This window comes from Benincasa hispida, chromosome 12, assembly GCF_009727055.1.
Source record: "Benincasa hispida cultivar B227 chromosome 12, ASM972705v1, whole genome shotgun sequence".
Classification (NCBI taxonomy): Eukaryota; Viridiplantae; Streptophyta; class Magnoliopsida; order Cucurbitales; family Cucurbitaceae; genus Benincasa; species Benincasa hispida.
In genome coordinates, this window is record NC_052360.1 from 39,570,926 (window position 1) to 39,594,671 (window position 23,746).

Sequence of the window (23,746 nt, forward strand, 5' to 3'; positions counted from 1 at the left end):
GACGTTTTTTTTAAGGAACATGAGGTGTTTATGTTTTGGTAGTAATTTGTGTTGTGTTCTTCGTCTCAAGGGGGCTTAATTAGCTAATCACTTTTGTCCAATTTTTCACAAGGTCACATCGATTTCATACTTGACCAACCAAACCAATCAAATTTAAGACCAGCAGTATATACTTGATTCCTTCTATAGCGAACTGACATCTTGTTCCTGGCAAGCGTTGAAGCTAATAAAAACCTTCAATCAAAGAAATAGTCGCACGTGATAATTAAAAATTTCCTAATCTCATTAATGGAACGGATAGAAGAGTAGAACGAATTTTGAGCTTGAGCATTATTGTACTTTTTAAAGTGGGCAGTGAGTTGGTTGGAAGAGGATGGACAGAGTGATTGATTGCATATCAGTTATACACTCACTAACTTTACAGGGGTAGCTTCACAGCAGCAACTCTTTCCTTTCCCCCTCCCCCCAACTCCTCGTACACACAATGGTTAATACTTCTAAAAATTCGACTCTACCCACCAGGAAGAGATATCAAAGACAAGGAAAACTCAATCTGCTCCCATTTCGACATTTAACCATGACTCCCACCCACCTGTACAATTACAATCGACGTCGAACGTACATCTGCAATGCCAAAACTTTTGTTGCCCAAGTCAAAACCCGGCGCCTCAGTGGAGCCATCCCAGCATTCACTCTGCTGTTCTTCTCCATCGGCCATATCACCTGCTCTCGGACTCAGTTTCCGAGCAGGATATGCATCCCGAGGCATATGGATGTTTGGCCTCCAACGTGGAAATCTGAAACACAAGAAATGCCTTCTCCAACTACCTGTCACATTTCGGCAGCTCGGCAGAACATGTTTCCTGGTTGACCTGCTTCTCCTTGGCAAGGACATCAGCAGGAACATACAGATACTGCTTAGGTAAAAGAGAATTCTTCATTGATGCTTGGTCAGACGTCATTACCAGCTCTTTCTGAAATGTCTCGGCATGCTGCGGTTCATAATATTCAAGTCAGGATCATGCACATACTTGAATTTACAGCCTCAGTAGGCTAACAAGAAAGAAGGAAATATAATTCTGTACCTTTCTAGACTTGAGCCGCCTCAATCCTCCAACATCTACAAGATTGCGTGATGCAGTAGTCGAAGATCTTTGAGGTATTTGCTTCCCAGCATACTGACCCCTGTCTGCAAATTTTCGGTGGAATGGATTCTGAGATGTAGTACTATCGTCATCCGTCTTTTGCTCAGTATCCAATGACAACGGTACTTTGTTCCACTGCTTGATGGAAACTGTGCTGTCCACAGTAACATCATCTGATCTTTGCACAGCTTCACTGCACGATTTTAAATCTTCCACGTGCCCCTTCAGTGATGTCGTAGCTGATTCAGAACTAACTTCGGGTAGGAAGAAAGGAGAGCGAACAAGTACTGATCGTGCTACATGGTCTCTTTTAAAAGCAAGAACATCATGTGAACAGAGAACCAGGTCCCTCTGCAAACATACAAAGCAGTCTTCTGACTAATTTTGAGGAAAAAACCTACGGAACACATAAAGAGGGAAGAAATTTCAAATTTATATTCCCCAAATAATGCCATATAACAGTTTTCCTGTCCAAAGATTTTAACGCCAAGCCCTGAATTTCTTTTTCATTTGTTTAAATAGCAGTGGTACTACCCCATCGCACTAATCTACTCAAGATAGCCCAAAACCCCCAAGCACTCAACCCAATAGAGCGACCACACCTTGAGATAAGTTCACGATTTCATGAACCAATACTAACTAAAAGCTAGTTCTTGAGTGGCTAGGCACTCACTCATTTATATCGTATTCAGAATGCCCATGGTTGGCAAACACTTTTGATGCAAGAGTTGAGTCCAATTGAACCTTTTTTTGCAATGAGAGAACACAATTGAACTTTGAGATGATTAAAGTTCATGTGGCTTCCTGGTGTTCTTTCCAAACTATTTCAAAAATATTTCATTTCTGACATTAATCCTAATTGGAAAGTTTGTTTGTTTGTTTGTTTTTTTGGTATTGTTGTAGTTTTGAAAGACTACTATAGTCGACATTCTTGTGAAAGTTGATAGTGTGTAGCTTTTCAAATCTCAATGAAAAGTTCATTGTTAAAAAAAAAAAAAAAAAAAAAAACAGAGAGAGAGAGAGAGTAAAGTTAAGCCCAATGAATGTAACCAAAAAAGAAGATTGGAGAATTAACTACTTATTGGAAAAAAATTATTGAGGAAGGACTACCAATTGAAAAGATATTAGACCCCTGTTTGAATTGACTTTCTAAAGGCTAAAAAATTGTTTTTAAACTCTTGGAAAGTCAATCCAAATATGGGCTAAACTTCATGAGAAACAGGTTTTTGAGCTAAAAATGCCACACCTTGATCTTCTCACGTTTGATGATTCTCTCGCAGAGTAGGCGTAGCCTCTCAAGTTCAACCTACAAAATAAGTAGAGAAATCAACAATATGCTACAAAAATTATAGCCTGATTTCACATATAACCCACATATAGCCAAAGTCAAACCAGTAAAAACACAAGGCAGAGCATGTAAATGAAGCTGGTTTCACAATTTTAATTAAAAATGATGTCATAAATGATTATGACATGGAACCTCTTCAAGTATAATTTACAAATCACTTCTTACATTCACCAATTAGATATAATGGATGTAAAAAAATAATGGATGTAAAATAATAACGAATGTAAAATAATAACGAAAAGTAGTTAAATGTTTAAAACTAAAAAATTATTCATGTAATCCAGCAGAATCTATCAAAAAACATAAATTCCACCTAATGTAACCATACGACATAAGCATCAGCATCGTGTCACAGATATAACAGAAAAGTAATTTCATAAGAAATTATTAGAAAGGAAAAAGAATTACCCTAATTTGCTTGACTCTATTCAATTCCTCGATTCCATGTGTTTGGTTTTCAGCCTGTCCACGTTCGTTCAAAATCGGATGTCACAATTGTATGAAACAAGAACAGAAATCATTTTTTTTATAGGAAACAGACAAGATAGAGTACCTTTGCTCTTTGCTCTGAGCTATGCTTTTCACAGTATGCTCTGTGCTGCAACTTACCACCAGAACTCTTTACAGTCATGTAACATCCAGCATTTCTACCGCATGAGGGATGAAAAGTGGACTGGCAATGACCATAATTGCACTGAAGCCGATGAAATCAAGATACTTTAACCATCACAATAGTCAATAAAACAAAAAGACCAACGGAAAACAGGAATTCACATGCCAACACTACTATAATTTTAAAACAGACATATAGAGGAAAAAATAAGTAAGCTGACCTTCAAACAGACACCATGCTTGCGGTGACAAATATAGCAAGAGTCCACCCCTTTTGAAACTGTCTCCTGGAATTACATTAAGAGAGGTAGAATTGAAGATTAAAAAATAATATGAGTGTCAGTGCTCACACAAATGAACTTTTGACTCACGAAAATATATTCACAAATATAATCAGTAGTAAAACACATGGAAATGTTACATACCATGCCTCCCACGGGATTTGCTTGTCCTCTTTTGAAAGTTGATTCGAAGACCCACTACAAGATGATACATGAAGTAAACAAAAATTAGTGAATATGTAAGAGGAATGCATAAAATAATTTTTCCAATAGATTGGTCATATCCTCTATAGAGTGACAACAATGATGTTTTTAAAATTTTAAGAGCACGGCGGCTATCTTTGTTTTATCTTTTCAGAATGACAGAAGAAGAGAGCAAGTAAAATGAGAGGGATAAGTACTATAGATTAATTATGCATTTTACAATATTCCGGAAAAAAAAAAGGTGGTTCGTTATAACTTTGAAAAATCATTTTACCTCTGCACAGAAGGCATGAACCCACTGGCCATCAGATGATTTCCTGAATGCACCTGTGGTGCCACCACATAGACCACATTCTGCAACAAAATATGATTTATCCCAAAAATTGACTACTGATGCTCCAGACCCTCTTGATAGTGACAATTCTTCACATAATTCACAACACCATGGACCTGAGGACTCTTTCACAGTCCGATAGCAATCCAGATGTACTGAAACCTGATATATACACCATCTATCAATCAAATATAATATTTCTTTTTCCTTTTCCTTTTCCTTTTTCACAAAAACAAGCAGATAAAGAATGCAAACCTTGCAGCTTGAGCAGACTAAAATTGGCTTTAGTATTGTCTCTGGCCGTCTGCAGATATCACAGGATCTAGTGTGTTCTTTACAGACATCCGACTCTAATGAAGTCTTTGCGAGAGCAACCTTAGTAAGCGTTTTTTTTGCACGAGGCATCAACTGGGAATAATTGCCATACATTTCATCATTAGTCACTTCTCAACAGATATTACATAGAAGTGCAGTAAAGAGCCCAAATATAAAGTCATAAAAAAACCTCTCTGTGAGCAGATTCTTCGTATATATCTTTTCTGAATGATGACATCCTAGAAGAGGCAGCAGCAGCAGCCGTTGCAGCAGCTAGTACAGCCTGTGCTTCCTTATGTCTTCTCTCTTTCTTACCCTGTTTCTTTGCTTCTCTGAGCTCACTATAATACTGATTAATAAGAACAGCATCCCATCTAGTACTTCTTGCATCATCAACCTCCTTTGGAAGACTCTTAACAACGTTACAAATTAAATGATCTGCAAAAACCATTTGGTACACCAAAAGTTATCAGAGAAAGCTTGCCTGTGGTACTACTTCATGGTAAAGTAAAAAGTCATCAGACTTTTAAACTAATAAAATGTCATTTTAAGTCTATACACTATTAAATAGAAAAATTTGAGAAAACCCATTTTCCTTGCCCATTTTTACCGTCAATGGTTTAATTTTTTAAGCCACATTTCAAATGTCTGATTTAGTCCATTCAAAAAGAAAAAATACCAATTTGATGTTTACCATTATATTGGTGCAAATATTTAATTGATGAATGATATGACTTCAACACATGAATTAACAAGCTAACATGGCATGTATTAAGGTCATATAGTTTGGCTCGTGCAGAAATTGGGTACAGCAAATTGATGGCAGAGTAATGATAAAGACCAAAATAGTCCTTTAAAAAGATTCAAGAACTAAATTAAGACTAATTGGAAGTTGAGCAACCCAAAATGGAAAGCCTAAGAGTTCAAGGATCAAATATCGGATTTAAATCCTCTCTTTCAATTGATAGTCATTAATGCTAATGCTTCCGAATTTTCAAAGGGGAGGGCGAATGAACAACAATGAGCAAAAAAAGACCAACATATAAATTGAAGCTTGAAAGAACAATTAAAATACCAGCGAACTTCTTCCTTGAAACTGCATTTGCAAGTAATCTGTGCTGATAAAATATAATTTCTCCTTCAATTTCATCTTCTGGAGACAACTTTATGATTCCATCTATTTTTTTATTCACTTGCTGCTTCGGACTAAATCCACCAGAATTGCAACTCACGTCGTTGCAGTCTAAATGCTGATGTTGGTGATCACAACAACCGCTAGCATTGGAAGATGCTTGCGAACATGACCTCTCTCCTTCAGACACATCTGTGAAGTAAAATAATGTCATAATAAATTCAATGCATACCAAGTACATGAAGAACATTAGCAGGAGATCCAAGTATGTAGTTACTTAGAAGCTTTCCATGCAACATATATGCCATCTTCTCTTGGACAAATGGATGAAAATAAAAACCAGGCGACTCTCCAGCCTTTCTGCACAATATTCATCTAGAATGTTTAGAAAACTTGTGACATCAGCAGATAATATATAAATATAAGTTACTTGTCAAAAGCCTTCAAATCAATCTACAATAGATATGAAATAACCACATACCCATGAACTGCTCTTATTGAAGAATTATGGCCAGAAACGGAAACCTTCAATTGATCACCTTGTACAAGGCAAAACATATAACAGAAAAATGAGTAACCAATATTCTAGGGGCAAATCCAAGGATCCAATAAGTTCACAAGTAAATATTTGAAGATCCATTTTTTCTGTCTGTGGGTGGGAGGGTCATAGAAAGCATGACAGCGTCGAGTTATGCCCCCTTTTAGAGTAAATTTAAATTGTTTCTTATAAAAAGAATTATTAAAAAAATCTACCTTTTTTTATAAGAAACATTAGAGAAGCATATTCAACAAAAAATGAGGAACAACCTAAGGGCTGGGGTAGAGAGAATCCCCCTAAAAGCTAAACAAGAAGGGTCTTCCGATCGTTAATAATCATGAGGGGTTATAATAACAAAATAATTTTGTACGTAAAGAAAGCCACCAAAAGGTCGTGTTTTGAACAAATTACAAAAGGAATCAAAACAGTAGAATTTATCTTCATAGGTTGTAGGCCGTAGCATTCCTCTCCTTCCAAAAGAAACCCATAAGAGAGCCTTTTCTTTAAGAAGAGAAACAATATCCATTGACGAATGAAATGAGAAGCTCCAAAACACCTATTGGTGGGTTACATAAGCCTGCCTATTTATCTTTAACAGAAATTGATCAGCCACCTATATAAAAACTGAACAAAAACTATAAAACCTTAGAAGATCTTTGGAAATTGAAAATAGAATACCTCTTTGGTAGAAATCAGAGTTCCTTGAGGAAGTATGGTCTCTCATTAGGCCTAATGCCTCTACTTGGGCTTCAGTTCCAAAGTCTTGTGCAAAAATCCATTAGGTTTAATTTTGTTTTGAACTGGAAGCCTTTTCGGTATAGTTAGAGGCTGGCTTTGTGTGGGCTCTTTTTTACGCCCTTTTTATATTTTTTCATTTTTGGTTTCTCATTAAAATAATTTATGTGGGTGTTGTTTATACAATAATAATATTAAAATAACTGAATTTCAACAGCCATCAAAACAGGATTAAACTACATTTCTAATGCTTTCACTCATTGTCAAGATTATGTTTCAGGTATATTTCAAACTTCCACTGAGCCAAGAAATTCAAATGCGATAAATTTTAAAATCTGGGGAAGAAAGGGATAGGGATCAAGAAGTAATTGAAAATAGTTTTTCTCACCAAGTCAAATGGAAACATTTCAAAACCTCGTAGAGAATACTTTGTTGTAGTAGAGTAACAAAAATAAGTTACAATTACTAACAGACTTATCATTATAGATGATTAAAAATTGTCTTGAATCTATCAAAGAATGGAGGGGAGAAAAGACGATTCTGCTGGAAACATATAGAGAATAACCGTTCATAAAATTTATAACATACCTATGTCATTTGGAAAATTTCTTGAAGGAGAACTACACTCGTTTAAATGCTGCATGGATGGAAAAAAAATCATCAACGATGGATACGGGAAATATCACAAACTTTAAAAAAAAAAAAAAAAAATTGTGAACTATAGTAACACTGGGGAATCTTTGGAAAGAAATGTGCAACTTCATAAACATGGCATAGTCCCAATTGTTCAAAATATAAGAAGCAGCAAGAAGAGAAACATCAGTCCGTGGTAAAAGCACAAGACGCCACAACCTGAACAGGCAACGCTCTTATATAACAGTGGTCAAAAAAAGTTCCTATATAACATTTTTTTATGTGAAATCAACCTTCCATTCAGAAAAACGATAGAATACAACAGAATTCAAAAAATCAAGCCAGCAAAAGGAAGCACCAACTGTGCAAAATAAAACCTAAAAGAATTTGTCGCCATTCACCAAAGCCTAGAGAGAAAATTAGAACCTAACAAAGGACTAAACATCACTCGAATCCCTCTCCATCCTCTAAAGACTCCATTATTCCTCTCTCCCTAATGATCCCACAACAAAGTATACACCCCACCCTGCCACAAAAATATCTCGTTTTCCCTAATTGGTAGATAGGAGAAGGAACTTCTAGATCATCTAGCTAAGATCTCTTATGATGGGATAACTAAAAGCCAAATGCCTCAAAAAAGTAAATCCAAACAGACTGCACAATATCGCAGCTCCAAAGGAAATGTGATCCATGTCTTCCTTCGCCCTCCGACAAAGAATGCAACGAAACGACATAACCAATGAGGCCACTTTCTCAAAGCCTATCAGGAGTATTAACTCTTCCACATGTTAGACAAAGAATCTAACCTTCTTTGGAATTTTGATCTTCTATAAAGCAGAATAAAGCCCTATTGAGAGAAGGGTCCAACAAACAATGGAAAAAAGAGCTACAAGAGAAACCCAAGAAACGTTAGGGTTCCAAAATCAAACTCCCCAATAAAAAAAATAAATAACAAATAATAAATAAGAGAGAGAGAGAGATTTGACAAACATTGATTCCCTATCAGACAATGAACGACAAAAACTAAAGGGAAAAGAAGGAGAGCTCTCAAAAAGAACCAAAACCTCAGCCACACAGTGATTTCCCATATAAACCCTAAATTATATAAATGACGAAATGTTGTACAACAGGTCTATCCCCACCCACTATCCTCAAGAAATACATTTCCTTCCATCACTCACAACACATAAAGCCAAGTGAGAGAAAGAAGGGAGCTCATTGGGGATCTCTTCACACCGATTTCTGAGTTCTTATATAACAGTTAAGGCACTTGTCGATAACCTTGACATAATATAAAAACAAAAGGATAAGGAATTAAAAGTTTGCTAGCTTAGGACCTGGTTGGTAACAATCATGTGTCTTATCTTGTTTTTAAGTAAAGAAAAATGTATACTATTTCTAATTTCTTGTTCTTTCTGCTTTCAGGACAAAAAGAAGATAAGTGTGTTGGTAACCATTCTTATTTACCGTTCTCACAAATTCTAAATTTTAAGAAAGAATTACATGAAAAAAAAAATACAAATACATACATACATACATACATATATAATTAAAAATTAAAAATTCTCTTGTTACAGTTATGTTTTATATTTATTATGAATTTTATAAGCCAATAACACAACAATGCTCTTATTCGTGTTTTTGAAAAGCTGGAACGGGACAAATAAAAACAAAAAAGCTTGAATTTTTTGTCTCCAAAAGTATACGTGTGTTTCGTAAAATTGAGAAACAAGGAACAGAAATAATGGCCAGACAGTTATGTTTCTCAAAAACTGGAAATAGAAAAAAAGAAACCAGGAATGATATGATAATGTTACCAAATGGAAAACCAGAAACAAGAACAGTTATCACCTCACTACAGGTTACCCCTTAACTGTTAGTTTCACAGTAGACAAACAGGCCAGAATTCAGGGATTCTCAGGTGCTATCACATATTGGCTAGAGAAGTATATCAGCTTGTTCCGCAGACATAAATGGAATAAACTGTTTGGCAGTGCCAACTGCCAAGTTTGCCAGGAGAGTGAATAGCTAACCACTAAATCAACAGCATTGCTGCAATTGTACCACACTGTGTTCAGGAAGGATATAACCATTTAAATTTTTTGCATAATGATACAGTCATTTAAATTACAAAAGGTTCCTCCAACATCTAAGGTGTGTGGTAGCGGATGGAATCTTTGAAGTGCTCAATTCGTAGTACCCTAACTTCACCTATTTCCTACAGCTGGAGTGGCCAGGATCTTTCCTGAAAGAAATGGTGCAGTCGGAGGGGATCAGAGTGTCTGCCAAGATCACATTTTTACCTAATTCTCGCCACTGAAAGTCTGCAAGGCGATTATAAGAAGGCAAGATGCATCTCTGTCAAACCACCTGTCTCTGCTTAAATTTGGCCAAATTTTGCTTTAGCATACGTAATGTTCCATATTTCTCAACTAAAAGACTGAAGAAAGATTTCTCATCCCATATCATTTAACTTTTCACTTACTTCCTCCTTACACTTAATCACTGAATCTAAGGCTGCTTTAGTGGCTTGGTGCAACTCAAAAGACAAGAAGCTGATCGAAGTATTAACCTGATGGGTTGGTTGTTAAGACCATGGAGGAAGCAACGTGAGAGTGAGCAGTAGACATCCAGGCTTAGTTTCTCCACTCCCACCTCAGGACCATATGGCTTCTCAGGTGAATTTGTCAGAGTGGGGCATAAGATAGTGACATGTGACAACAGACAAAACTACAACCAATGAGAATGACGGCAGAGAGCTAACTAATGAATAGAGAAACCACGAAAACATTAGCAATCGGAGAAGAAGGGGTAGATTCTCATTTTTTATCTTCTTTTTTTTTTTTTTTTTTGAGAAACAATTTCGTTGATGGATGAAATTACAACAAGAGGTTATAAAAAGGAGGTGTGTCAATCCAAAGGAGTTACAAAAAACTTCTCATTCCACAGAAGTGTAGAGTAGCTAAAATGATGAAAAAGAGGGGACAATTTACACTTAGAAAGATAAAGAATAAAATGAGAAACACATTATCACTTTGATCTTCCCAATTCATATCAATTCAGAACCAGTCAGAAACACCAGTGACAAACAGAACAGCAAGATAAGCAGATGAGACAATGTGAAGAATATCATCCGGCAGAATGAAACACAAATCTTAAACCAGTCAAGTACAGCTATAGTTATAAATTTTAGGGCAAATTGCAAAAACCACACCTGAAGTAGGGTGATTGTAACAATCGCACTCCTAAAATTTCAATTGTAAAAATTAAACCCTCGAACTTTTAAAAGTACAAAAGTTGTGCCCCTAAACTTTCAAGTGAAAAAATTAAACCCTCAAACTTTGATAAATGTAAAAATCAAACCCACAGACACTCACAAATGTGAAAATTAAACCATATACTCAATTTCTATCTTCTATTTCTTCTTTCCCTCTCTCCTCCTCCATCTCTATCTACCTTCCACTTCTTCCTCCCTTTGATCATTCCATTCGCTTTAATCAGTCACCCAACAATTAATGCCCCATATCTGACAGTTTGAACATCGAACTGAAGTTTTTGTGCTTTTCGCGAGTGGATATGGATTTGTTGCGAAATGGGCTTACTGGTTTTTGAGTGCAAGTGTTTGAATGGTGAGGAAAAACGAAGATGGTGATGGGTTTCTTGTCGTAGTGTGCCTAAGTTTTTTGGTTTCTGGGTGGATATGGATTTGTTGTGAAATGGAATTTTGGTTTTGGTGTGAGTTTTTTAATGTTGAGGAAAATGTGAAGATGGTATGAGCTTCTGGTTTCCTTGTGCGAGTGTTTCAAATCTCCCACTCTCATGTGATGTCACTCCTCCATCTAAATGGCAAGGAATGACAACAAAAGGAAGAAGTGGAAGATAGAGAGAGAAAGAGAGAGAGAGGGAGGAAGAGGGAGGAGAAGAGGGAGAGGGAATAAATATGAAAGAGAAAGAAGAAATATTTGAGAGAAATTTAGTAGAATGGTTTAATTTCCACATTTGTGATAGTTTGAGGGTTTGATTTTTACATGTATTGTAGTTTAAGGGTTTAATTTTTACACTTGAAAGGTTAGGGGGGCAATTATTACAACCACCATACTTCAAGGATGGTTTTTGCAAGGTACCCTAAATTTTAATACTCAAAGAATCCCTGTTCTCTTGACAACCAACGGGTTCAAATATACATGTAATACTTGGGGGATATTTTCCTCAACCCCTATACCATGTTCTCTTCAATATCAAGCCCCTCCAAACCTTTTAAAGAACATGAAAATACAACCAAAACCACGTAACTTAGGCAAATACCAAGATATGCAAAATTACATAGAGATTCTCCACTCCTCAACACACTGCCTTTATCGACCTACCAACGTGACTGTATCAGTCGGTTAATATTGGTAAACAATAAAAGATGAGAACAATGAAGTATGAGTATGAGAATTATGATAAAGTAAAACATTGAATTGATTATACATAACTTTTTTCAAAAACCAGCACATACAAATGTTATCTTAGCAGACCTGAAAATGCAGCAAATAAACAATGAACTAAAATAGAGACAGATGAGAACAGAAGTGTCACTCTATTTTGCATTGACATAATCAAGTCCATCTATTGCAACCATATCCTTAGAACTCAAGGACACAGTTGTACAACCTATAAAACAGATCTTATTCAAGTAAGGTCGTTATTGCAACCATCTCAAGTCCACCAATCAAGAAATCAAAGCAACCAGGCAGGGCCAATGGGGAACAAAGCATAACAGTACAAATCATCACATGGATTCCGTAGGATATAAAAATTAAAATGTATATTAAAAAAGAAGATTAACACCCCAAAAAAATAATGGCAGGAAAAAAATTATTGATAACGTGCTCACCTTCTCACCGGTGTCTTGGAAGCATTCCTTCTTTGAATCACCTTGCTCTTCACAAGTTTGCCAGTCCAAGGTATCACTTTGAATTGCTAGACCATGGCCACCTTCAGATGAAAATTTGATTTCATCATTCTTCAAATGGCTAATATTGCTTTTGATTTTTCTTTGAGGTGTAACCATCTTATCAGCAATAAGATCTGAATTATCAGAATCAAGTACTGACAAAGAGTCGGAACGATCAGCAGCTCCAACGACAGCCCTAGCTAAAACAGCCGATTTAAGTTTTACTCTCAAATTTTTCTGCAAGGAACCAATATAAGCATGATTTCTTAGCCATCGGACAATTTTGGATTTCAGGTCGGGAACCATGTTGTCAGCCTGCAACATGAAGGACATCATAAGCAGACAAGAACTTTGTTATATGGGAAAGAGCTCAAATCAACAATAATAAAAGATTAAATAATCACAAGCATTACAGTAAGTTTTGCACATAATAAATCAGGTGGTATTCCAATTTCTGAGGCTACATCTTTAACGTTCACTTTTCCTTGATCAATCAACTGCACGAAGGTAGATATACGATTTAATTATGACAGTCCTAGAAGGAAAGAATGCATTTAAAAATAATAATAAATGAATAACAAAATAGATTAACAAACTTGCCTTTTTCATGATCGATGCAAACTTATGGGAATCGAGTGGGTTAACATCCTCAACCCCCTGGACAGTAGACTTCTGTGTTACACAAGCAGCATTTAAACTGGGATCAGCGGATCCTATATCTTCTAATTCGCCATCATCCAGTTTTCCAGAGTTGGTATCAGAAGCTTCCTTAGAGAGTAAAAGGCTATCAATGTTCCTTCTCCCAACTAATTTTTGTGGTCGGTTAATTGACAATGTCACTGGAAGGTGGTTGACCACATATGAGCTACTGTTGACAGCTGCTGAATGGTCTTGATTGCTGCTCTTATCTCGACTTTCTGAGTGCTTAGAGCAGAAAGCACGAAGCTCAACCTGAAAGAAGCAAACCTTTAAATCTTTGAGAAGTGAACACTTTCTAGACAATACAATGGGCTTCTTGATAAATAATAATTAGTATAATAATAAAAAAAAAAAAAATTGATTGGGTAACATTTTACCGTCACATTTAGTTTGTTTTGATTGAAGCATGTGAAATTGGCATCTCGAATTGTAGAATGAGAATAATTCACACTTACATTATCACACCCATATTTGGCCCACACCTCCATTCTATGTCTAGCCTCTCTTGCACAAATTGGATGAAAGGAGGTTCTGCAGGTTCCTGAGAGCAATCATCCAGCAAGATAACCTTTAATAAAGGGTAGGAGGAATTCAAAGGGGTTGGAGGGAATGAGAAAACAGAAAAATCAAAACATGTAGAGGGAAGAGCAAATCCACATACTAAAAATCATCCCCAAACAAATGAAGAAATTAGATAAAATTAAACATCATAGCAAACCAAAGAAGCACCATATCAAGCCAACAATATCGTGCGAATTAAAACATCCAAGACAGAGAAAGCTCCTGTTCTCACCACCATGCAAAGACAAAACAGGACAGTAAACCATATAAACAAATCACAGTGAGGATTAGCATATATGTCAAAGAATAAATTATGTTCTCATAAATATATGTATAGGTCTCGAGAGCCTATCGACTTTTAATGGCTTGTAAATTTTTACACCAAAAGAGTGCATTGAGAGTAGCTTACTCTAAGACTTCCTTGGAAGATTTGACTGTCTTGGAAAATTCTTGCATTTCTTTGACCCTAAATCTTCCACAAAACCGCTATAATAGCCCATAGGTGCTCCTTAGACCTATACCAGAGAGGGATCTGAAGGGAATATAGGACATTTTTGGAGAAATTACTACTTACCAGTAAAAAGAGACGGGCTCATTAAAGGCTTACAGTTTCACTTTATGTTAAATCATTTTATTGGAAATGAATAAGCAATTTTTTAAAAAAAGAGTAACAGGATCACAATAGTGTTTAATACTTATTTTCTCCTGGATAAAAAAATTATCCAAGAAAACCTACAAAGGAAGATGAACTATCCTCCATACCTGAAGAATACTCTAAATGGCATTAACCAAAGGGAAGTTGCAATTAGAAGAGTATGCCTCAGAAGAACCCAAATACCTATCTGACTTCCAAAATTTCTCTGAACGCGAAATCCAGAGTCTTTAATTTTGTCCACAAAATTTCCTCTTGTTCATATCCCTAACCAAACTGGCCAAGGCTAGGTTTCCACCAAATTGCACCAAATCAGTTTGCCTTAAGAAGGCTAAAGGTCAGCAAAGCCACGCCACAAGTACAGTTAGAGATTGATTTAAAGGTTGTTCAGAACATGTAAACTTCTAGGGCTGTTTAGCTTGCAGCAAGGAAATTAAGGGAGTGATCAACCTAAACCTATGTTAGTATCAGACATTGGCTCATTAACCCATGAAACGAAGTTAATATAAAATGCAATTTAATTTTTTTAATTAGAAATAATTAATTTTGAATCAGTATTTAGCAAGTTATTAAACAAAATCTTATTGCCAAATTTAATTTAACCGTGTACAATTAATTAATTTATAGTCAATATATATACATAGATTAAAATTTCAAATTATATTATCAGTACTAGTATGTCAAAAGCCCCCTTGGAATTTCTAATGTAATTTGGATAGACATTTTTTCACGTGATTTGTTTGTAGCTAAGAAGATTTCTCATCTTCGTCAACTTTAGATTCTATAACAAAAATGAGGAAGAAAATTAAAAACCAAAGAAAATGAATCAAGGGAGGTACCCTGCCACTTCATTGTGCATGGTACGTACTGCTGAATCTTCTAATATTTGACAACTGTTCTCAAAGAACCGCCTATTAAATTCTGTGATAATGATGAGTTCCACCTCTAAATTCCAATGTGGTCTGTTTCAAATGAAATGACTGTTGACATGTACAAAAGGCCTTAGAAAGAGCAACTTTCAAAGATTGCATTTCCCCTAGTTCTTATGTAATGTGTAGAAGGGGTGTGCAAAACCAAGAGCTCATTTTCCTTCACTGCGATTTTGTGAGAGCCAGGTGGACAGATTATTCTATCTGTTTGGCATCCATTGGTGTTTCTGTAATAAATTAAGGAAACTTCTTGGTGCTGCTTCATCAAAAGTTTCCTTTATCAAACTTTTAGTTTGTGCCAATTTGAAGAGTTTCCAGTTTGTTCTTTGTTGGGTTTTTGTTGATTGGTGGTCGAATATTGGGTCTCTCTGGTGTTTTTTGTAGTAGTTTTTGTTTTTTCAGTATTTGAAGGAGGCATGTTTGCAGTTGTTAGAAACTTCATCTTTATTTGGTTGTATTTGTTGTTCATCTATTTTCTTCTTCTCTCCTTTTGGGAGATTGTATCATTTAAGCTTTTATTCCTTTTCATTTCATCAATGAGAAGTTGTTTCTTGTTCCCAAAAAAAATAGGGATTTTAGTAACTTAATTATGACCTGGTACAGACCAAGGGCCCCCTTTTGTAACATTTAGGTCTTATGGGGGATATCTCATCTTTCTTTTTATGCTCTTCAGTATAGTGCATCATTTTCTTATAAATTATATACAGAGAGAACCAGACATAAACGAAAGAAAAATGGAATCTCCAAAACATTTAGTATATTTCTTTCAATTCAGTTTAAACACTACATCTATGACATAGGATATCAATGTCACACGGTACAATACGAGTTAATTGAAACTTTTGCAAGTACGAAACCCTCTAGCCCAAAGATTACTGATATTCTCATTTTCTCCGCCACCTTTGCTTGTTCAATGGAAAATTTTATAATCAGATCATCTCCTCAGTAAGATTGGCTGCTGTAATATTAACTGTAGCAGTGACTAGCGATGTATAACCTTTTTCCTTCAAACCTATCCGTCTAGCTATCATACTTTCAGCTAGTTAGTATATAGAACACTTAAAAAGTTTTCAACACTTAACAGAGCCCAGGATTTTAGAAACTACTCTTTAACAATTGAATCTAAACGGTCCAAACTAATTTTTTACAACAAATGTGAGGATGAGAACCCTCGATAAAATGAGTAGATGTACTAAATATCGAGCTAACTCTATTCTCTTGAGACTATAAAAACTTCCAATTGCTCAAAGTGTGCTTCTAAAAGATTTCAGGACTTCATCCATCAACTAGCTTGAGCGCAACCTTCCAGAAACAAGATAAAAAATCAACCATGCTTGGGCCGAGGGTCAATACATGCCAGGTAAATAATAAGAGAAAAGGGAATGGGTTCTAGCCATTCTAGCCACCTACCTAGAATCCATGTCCTATGAGTTACTTAGGAAACCAAATGTATTAGGCTCAAACAGTTGTCTTAGAAGAATAGTCGAGGTACACTCAAGTTGGTCAAGACACTCACGTATATCAAAAACAGTCCAACCTAATTTCTTACAACATAGGTGGTTATGAGAAATTTGAACATCTAACCTCAAGAAAATGAGTGGATGTATTAAATATTGAGCTACCCCTATCATCTGAGACCAAATGTAGTAGGCTCGGGTAGTTGTCTCAAGAGAATAGTCGAGGAGCACCCAAATATATCAAAAGAAGAAAAGGGATAGACAAGATCTCTAGACTGCTATGGGGTGTTTAGGGCGTTGAGTTGATTATTATAGTATGTGGATTATAATAGTTTGTGTTTGGGGTGCAGACTATTTCAATCTTGGTTACAATAGTATGTGTTTGGGGCACATACTATTTTAGTCCGAGTAGGAAATAGTAAACATTATAACAAAGAGAGAGAGAATGAGTAGGAAATAGTAAACACGGTAATAGTAGTAAACACTGTAACAAAGATATTTGAAATAGTAATAGTGTAGTTAATTGTATGTCATAATAGTTGGAAACACCAACCATTATAATTGGGCCCCAAACATGGAGCGAACTATTATTATAGCCCACTCCACCCATTTGAAATAGTGGGCCCAAGCACCTCAATGACTATTTCGTTGGAGATTGGATAGAAAAATCATAGAATTTTTTGACAAAAGAAAAACAAATGGAAGGTATGGGGTTCAATTGGTCCAATTTCTCTAATTGAGCATCGTCCACAACAGCTTATTTTGTAAAATCCAATGTTCTTATATCTTTTTTAATGATCGGGAGTTCCTCCCCCATCTACTTTTTCGTGAACGGGGTTGTTTCTTATAGTTGACAAGGGTGTGTGCTACTTCTCTCATGTGGAATCTAAGGGAGAAAAGGAACAATAGAATATTCAGAGGATTGGATAGGGAGCCTAATGATGTTTTGGCCATTATTAGGTTTCCTGTTCTTTGAGCTTCGACTTTAAAGTTCTTCTGTAACTATTCTATAAGCACTATTTTTCTTGATTGGTCCCCTTTTCTTTATAGGGGTTCTTTTTTTTGTGAGTTTGGTTTTTTGTGTACCCTTGTATTCTTTCATTTTTTTTCTCAGCTAAAGAAGGGGGGAAAAAAATACTCTACTAATAATTGTTCGTCATGCCTCCTTTATTTGTTGTTTGAGTTATTTGATGATTGGTTTATGAATAAGAAAGCAGGGTGTGATTCTTAAATTGGATCTTGAGAAGGCTATCGATACTGTTGATTGTGACATTCTGAATGTTGTGCTTCAGGTTAACGGTTTTGGCCCTATTTGACAATCTTGAATTTGTGGTAGTAACTCGAGTGCAAATTTCTCTGTTATTATTAATGGTCAACCCAAAGGAAAGGTTATCCCATCTCGTGGCATCAAGCAAAGGGCCTCGCTCCGCCCTTTCTTATTTATTTCGATTGCTAATTGTTTGAGTTATCTTATGGATCATAGCTCTTCATGGGCCTTATAACAACTCATTCTATTGGTGAGTCTTCCTTTTTCTTTAGCCATCTCAATTTGTTGATGATACTTTGCTTTTCTCCACGTATATCGTTTGGCTTTACAACATCTCTTTGATTTTATCCAAATTTTTTAGCAAGCCTCTAGCTAGCTATTAATTTTTCTAAGAGTGAATTATCAGGGATCTATGTTATTGACTCTGAATTGGAGCGGATGTTGGCCACTTTTGGTTGCAAGCAAAGTAGCTAGCTTTCCACCTATCTTGTTTTGCCTTTGGGAGGGACCTTGCTCTCCCCATTTCTGGCAACCAGTTATGGTGTGTATACAGTATAAGCTTCACAATTGGAAATATGCTTTTATTTCCAAGGGAGGAAGGCATACACTTATTCACGCTACACTTTCCAGCATGCCTACTATATTACCTCTCTCTTTTCCGTGCTCTTACCGATATTATTAAGAGTTTGGATAAGTTGGTTTGAGAATTTTTTTTTCTTTTTTTGAAGCTTCTCATGATGATGGCAGATGCATAATGGTAATTAGGAGATTCGACGTCCGAAATTGATAGGTGAAATGGGTGTTGGTAATTTTCGTCATTATAACTCTACCCTTTTAGCAAAATGGATTTGGCGCTTCATTTATGAACATGATCTTTGTGGCGAAAACTTATTGGGGCTAAGTATTACTCGCCTTCTTGTGTTTGGCATGTTGTCGTCCGTTGTGGGTCCTTAAAATCCCCTTGGCAGTCTATTTGTCAGACTATTGATTTGATTGGTACTTGTACTCAAAATTGTCTTGGTGATGGTACATCTATTTCTTTCTAGAAGGACCCTTGGTTGAGTTGTGGTCTTTCTTTCCATTGTTTTCCCACATAATCACTTCGCGCTTCAACCTGACATTAAGGTGGCTTGTGCATGAATTGCGGATACAAAGGCATGGGATTTCAGTCTTCGTCATAATCTTAACGATTTGGAGACTCTTGAATGTGCTTCCTTATCCCATCTTTTATCATCTTTAAGATAACGACCTTTACTTGATACTTGGTCTTGGTCCCTGGATCCATCTTCGTCTTTTTCTGTTAAATCTCTTTTGCCAAATTTGGTGGATATGGTTGAGCCTCTTGTCAAGGATCTTTATGCTGTCATCTGGAAAGACCATTATCCTAAGAAAATTAAAATTTTCCTCTGGGAGCTTAGTCTTGGAGTTGTTAATATAGTTGATCGGTTACAACGTCAAATGTCGTATATGTCTCTTCCTCCTCAGGGTATCATGTGTCAATGTCATCTTGAGTCCCCAACTCATTTATATATGCATGGTCCTTCCGTTTCTCATTTCTAGCACTTAATTTTGGAAGCTTTTGGTTGGTTTTCGACCTGTCCTAATCCCATTCTTGATATTATAGCATCTCTTTTGGTGGGTTGATGTCGTTGGTTCTTGGAGAATTCTCGGAATTGACGTGTAAACTTTTATTCAATTGGAGAAATGGTAATAACACCCCTTTAAATACACCCAAAGGAGGAGGGCTTTTCACACCTAACTATCTAATCCTAACCTCTTTAAATAGATCCAAAGAGGAAGAGCTTGTTCACACCTAATCTACAATTAAGAATTAATAAACTGAAAATAAAACGGCCAAACTAATTGGCAAAATACCCAAAATGTCCCTACACCATGGGTCATCCTTCTAGCAATACTAAAAAGATGGTTTGGCTAGCTATCATGTGTGCTTTCCTTTGAACTCCTTGGGGAGAACACGATCATTTCTATGATTCTTTTTCCTCTTTTGATGATTTGGGGAGAAAAAAGTCTACTGCTTTTCATTGGTGTAAAAATAAGCACCATTTTACTCATTCCAATTTATCTTATTAGTCTCCAATTAGAAATTTCTGTTGTAATCTGTCTTTTCACAATGAAGTTTCCCCTATTCCACTAATCTATGAAATGTTTCCTATCAAACAATAAAGAATAAAATAAAATAAAAGTCGGCATTTCAGAGTTCCAATAAGAGGTTTATAAGTTGAAATGCAGGAATTATAAAATATACAGGAATTCCTGGATCTTATTTCTTTTTGGAAAATCAGGAACCACCAACATCCTATAAGAAAGTTGCCCTATAACTATCAGAATACATAACGTACAGAGCATGCAAGAAGAAACTAGTCTGTCCTGCTAAATCCCCCCGTCGGCACGTTTTTTAAACAAGACACTCTCTAACATGAGACAAAGACCCGTTATTTATTTAAATTTCATAAACCTGAATTAAATGATAGCTATTTACAACCAACAATAAATCCTGGGGCCTACTATACTGCTCGAATCTTTTGGAGTATACACAGACGAGAAACGAAATATAACAAATAGGAAGACACCACACACACGACTCTCTTGATACCCATTCCTACGTCTCTCGATATGGTAGTAGTGGTATGATAATTCAGCAACTAACCTTCCAAAGAAATCAGAAAGCACAATTGTGCATGTGAGAGAGAGAGACGTAGACAGGAAGGGAAGGAGAGAGGGAGAGAGAGCAGCCAGGAACATAAAATCAAACCACAGTAGTAGAAAATAATTGTTCGATGATTTCAGATTTCTACCAACTTCTAAATACTTTGTACAGATGACGTTATCATGATTTTCTGCTAGATAGCTTAAAACTAATCTACCCAGTACAACAAAATACAGAAATCAACAAGAAAAACATGAGCCAAAACCTGACGACCATAGTAGCCACGTAGAATGTGCTTCTGATGCATCATCCAAACAGAAAAGGAGAATGGCATAGAATAATGGGGCAATAAACATACCATGGCTGCACCGAAGACAGGCTCCATACTTGACTTTGCATATGTTACATACCAACTTTTTTCGGGTTTCTTTTATATCTCCCAGATTCATAACGGGCTCCATCTGCGTCAAGTTCTCTATATATAACTCTGGCATCCACTGGCTACAAAATAAATGAGCAAATTCAACAGAAAATCCACTGTCAACGTTCTTGTGTACAGGTTTCAGAGCACCACCCTGCTTGGGACAGAGCAAACAAGGCTTCGTGGAATCATTAGTTTCATCCTTCTGCTTACACCAAGAACACAACCAGGATCCATTGACTCTCTCTTTTATGCCATAGCACTTATAATGAACCACCACATGACAACAACTGCAAGTAACTAATGGATTTAACCCTTTGTCCGTATCACCCTTAGAGCAAAAGTGGCACAAAGATGGATTTCCATCGCAAGGAGAAACAACCAGAACTTTTTCCAATCCTGCATCGCCACCTAGAAGCTTCCGTTTCTTCGACGGCCGCTCCGAAGTTAAAGACACCTTATTCCTACATCCTAAAAGCCATTCTAAGCCGAAAGTAGAATCCAAATTCAAACAACCCTTGTCTTCGAGAGGTGAACCACTGGTTTCAACCATGCCCACATCCGAGCACAAACGATCATCCTCAACCTCCTCTTTAACAATGGCCCCATCCGTATTCTCATCACTAACATTCTCACTTCCACCTACATTTGCTTCTGGAACATCTCTTACAGACGGAATTGAAAAACATTTCCTAGCCACTAAACCGCTAAAGGAAGACGCTGTACGCAAAGTGTCTACATCAGACAGCGTCAAGTCTCTAAAATATTCCTCAGTCTCGACCCAAATGTTGGAAACACGCGACCTTTCACCTTGTCTAGAAGATTTCTTATCTGCCCCAGAATTGGATTTCCTCTGCCGTTTCTTACCACCTGTATGTCTACTCAAGAAGTTACCCAACCTACTGGGCAAAGTAGGCACACAAGGAGCTGAACTCTCTTCCGCAACATCAAATGGCGAACGCTCACATAAAGCCTTTTGAGCCTGCGCGTAATAATCAATATCCACAGTAGACAGCTTCTTCTCCTCGTCTGTTCGAGTTTGGGTCAACGTTATTCTGTTCGGCACTCTTGCCACTGGACAAGGCCTCTCCTCAGTACCACAACCTCCATCCGCACCCCTACCCATCATCTTCTTTCCCAGGTGACATCGGTCTCTAGTCATCACCAACAATAACCAGAAATTAACCAACCTATGGTGCATCCCATGGTCAAAACCTCAAATTCCACTCTATCCAAATACCAACACGGCCATACCTACGCTTTTTCTGATCCAGGCCCCCTTCGCTATGTAGAAAAACAAACCCTAACCCTAACCCTAATCCTGAAATCCTGGTCCAACTCTTCGGTTGCAAAGGGTAAAGATGAGGAAAAGATGAGATGAAACCAGAATTGGGGTCTCAAATTAGTATGGTTCTTGTAGTTTTCGGATCCCTTTTTCTTGTGAAATGATTTTAATTTTGTTCACAGTTCGATTTCGCTTTCGATTGAGATAAGAGAGAAATGAAGAGAGAGAGATTCGCGTTATTTGCAGGCAGTGAAGGCGGTTCGTTTCTAGAAGATATTTTAATAGGGGAGAATTATTAGGATGTAGTAAGCAAGTCTGAATTCAACGCTATTACCTCCTTTATTATATACGTGGCACTCATCCATTCGCTTAGCTGATGTAATCGTTTTACCCGATCATCGCCCTTGCCTTTTCTTTTTTCGTTTTCACTATTTTTTTTTCTTACATTATTTCGATTCCTCGAGTTTTTTTGCTTTTGTATTTTTCCTTTTTTACTTTTCCTAGATGCTGTCTTTTCGTATTTAAAAATAAAAATTAAATTAAACGTATTCATTTTTTTTTTCCTTTTGTTGAGAGTTAAACGTATTGATCTCGATCATTTGGACTCTTCAATTTTATTTTTAACGTATTCAAGATTCACACTTTTTCAAGAAAAAAAATGTTAAAATTTATTAAAATAAAGCTCTTTTAAGAAAAATACTTTTCATCCATGGATTTTCATAAAAGTAACATTTCAAAATTTTAGTTGGTAATTAATCACTATATTTTCAATTTTGTAACAATTTAGTCCATAAACTTTATTATGTAACAATTTAGTCCTTATACTTTTATGACAATTTAGTCCCTAACATAAAAAACTCGTTATAATTAGATGTCAGTTCTTAATAATTTGTGATGTAAACTTTATATTTTGTAGAAATATTGAGTTTTTAATTAGTTTAACGGTTTGTTTATGCATAAAATCTCATTAAACTATAACATTAATTTCTACAATAAAGACTAAATCATTAAAAAAAAAATTAAGTTTAAGGACTAGATTATTATATATTAAAGTTCAATGTTTAAATTGTTACGTGAATGAAAATATTTAGACTAAATCATTACGAGCAGTTTATGAACTAAATTGTTATGTTTGTGAAAGTTTAAAGATTAAAAGTGACTTTTAATTTTTTTCCCTGGAAACCAATTTTTTTTTTTTTTGGGTAAAATTGTTGTTTTATTAACATAATTAAATTCAAAAAATAAGCTTTCAAATCAATGGATTGTGTTCACTAAATGTGAGCGAAAGTCAATATTGCTAATGGACATAGTTTAATTTTATGTCTAGTAATATTCAAATGATATGTATATCCAAATATAGTTTCTTTATGATATACTTCACATTTTCTTCTAAAAAAAAAAAAAAGAACAAAAACAAAAAACGTTTTGTATAAACTATTGTTTTAGTTTTAAAATTTTGGTTTAAATTTTTTAAAGAATCCTTAAAAAGTTGACAACAAAATGAATGAATCAATAGTCCATGATGAAAATAATAGTATAATCTTAATTTTCAAAAATTTAAAAACAAGGATTGAAATTTAGTTTTTAATTT

At 35.9% G+C, this 23,746-nt stretch overlaps 1 protein-coding gene across 3 annotated transcripts; it reads right to left on the reverse strand.

The window, feature by feature from the left end:
- Window positions 1–300: 300 nt before the first annotated feature.
- On the reverse strand, window positions 301–22,415 carry LOC120067860. 3 transcript variants are annotated; one of them, XM_039019464.1, is made up of 19 exons: window positions 20,808–22,414; window positions 13,293–13,456; window positions 12,817–13,167; window positions 12,630–12,713; window positions 12,157–12,531; window positions 7,233–7,281; window positions 5,853–5,910; window positions 5,649–5,731; window positions 5,315–5,563; window positions 4,430–4,677; window positions 4,180–4,332; window positions 3,865–4,086; window positions 3,531–3,584; window positions 3,327–3,392; window positions 3,047–3,187; window positions 2,902–2,955; window positions 2,392–2,451; window positions 1,086–1,496; window positions 301–992 (listed from the first exon to the last, which is right to left on the reverse strand). In XM_039019464.1, exons 1-19 carry the CDS (start codon window positions 22,069–22,071, stop codon window positions 825–827), a joined length of 4,254 nt encoding a protein of 1,417 aa, XP_038875392.1. In that variant the 5' UTR covers window positions 22,072–22,414; the 3' UTR covers window positions 301–824. The 3 variants fall into 3 exon arrangements, with proteins under 3 accessions (XP_038875392.1, XP_038875394.1, XP_038875395.1); XM_039019466.1 differs by having other exon boundaries at window positions 13,371–13,456; window positions 20,808–22,413; XM_039019467.1 differs by lacking the exon at window positions 301–992 and having other exon boundaries at window positions 1,321–1,542; window positions 20,808–22,415.
- Between the last annotated feature and the right edge of the window lie 1,331 nt (window positions 22,416–23,746).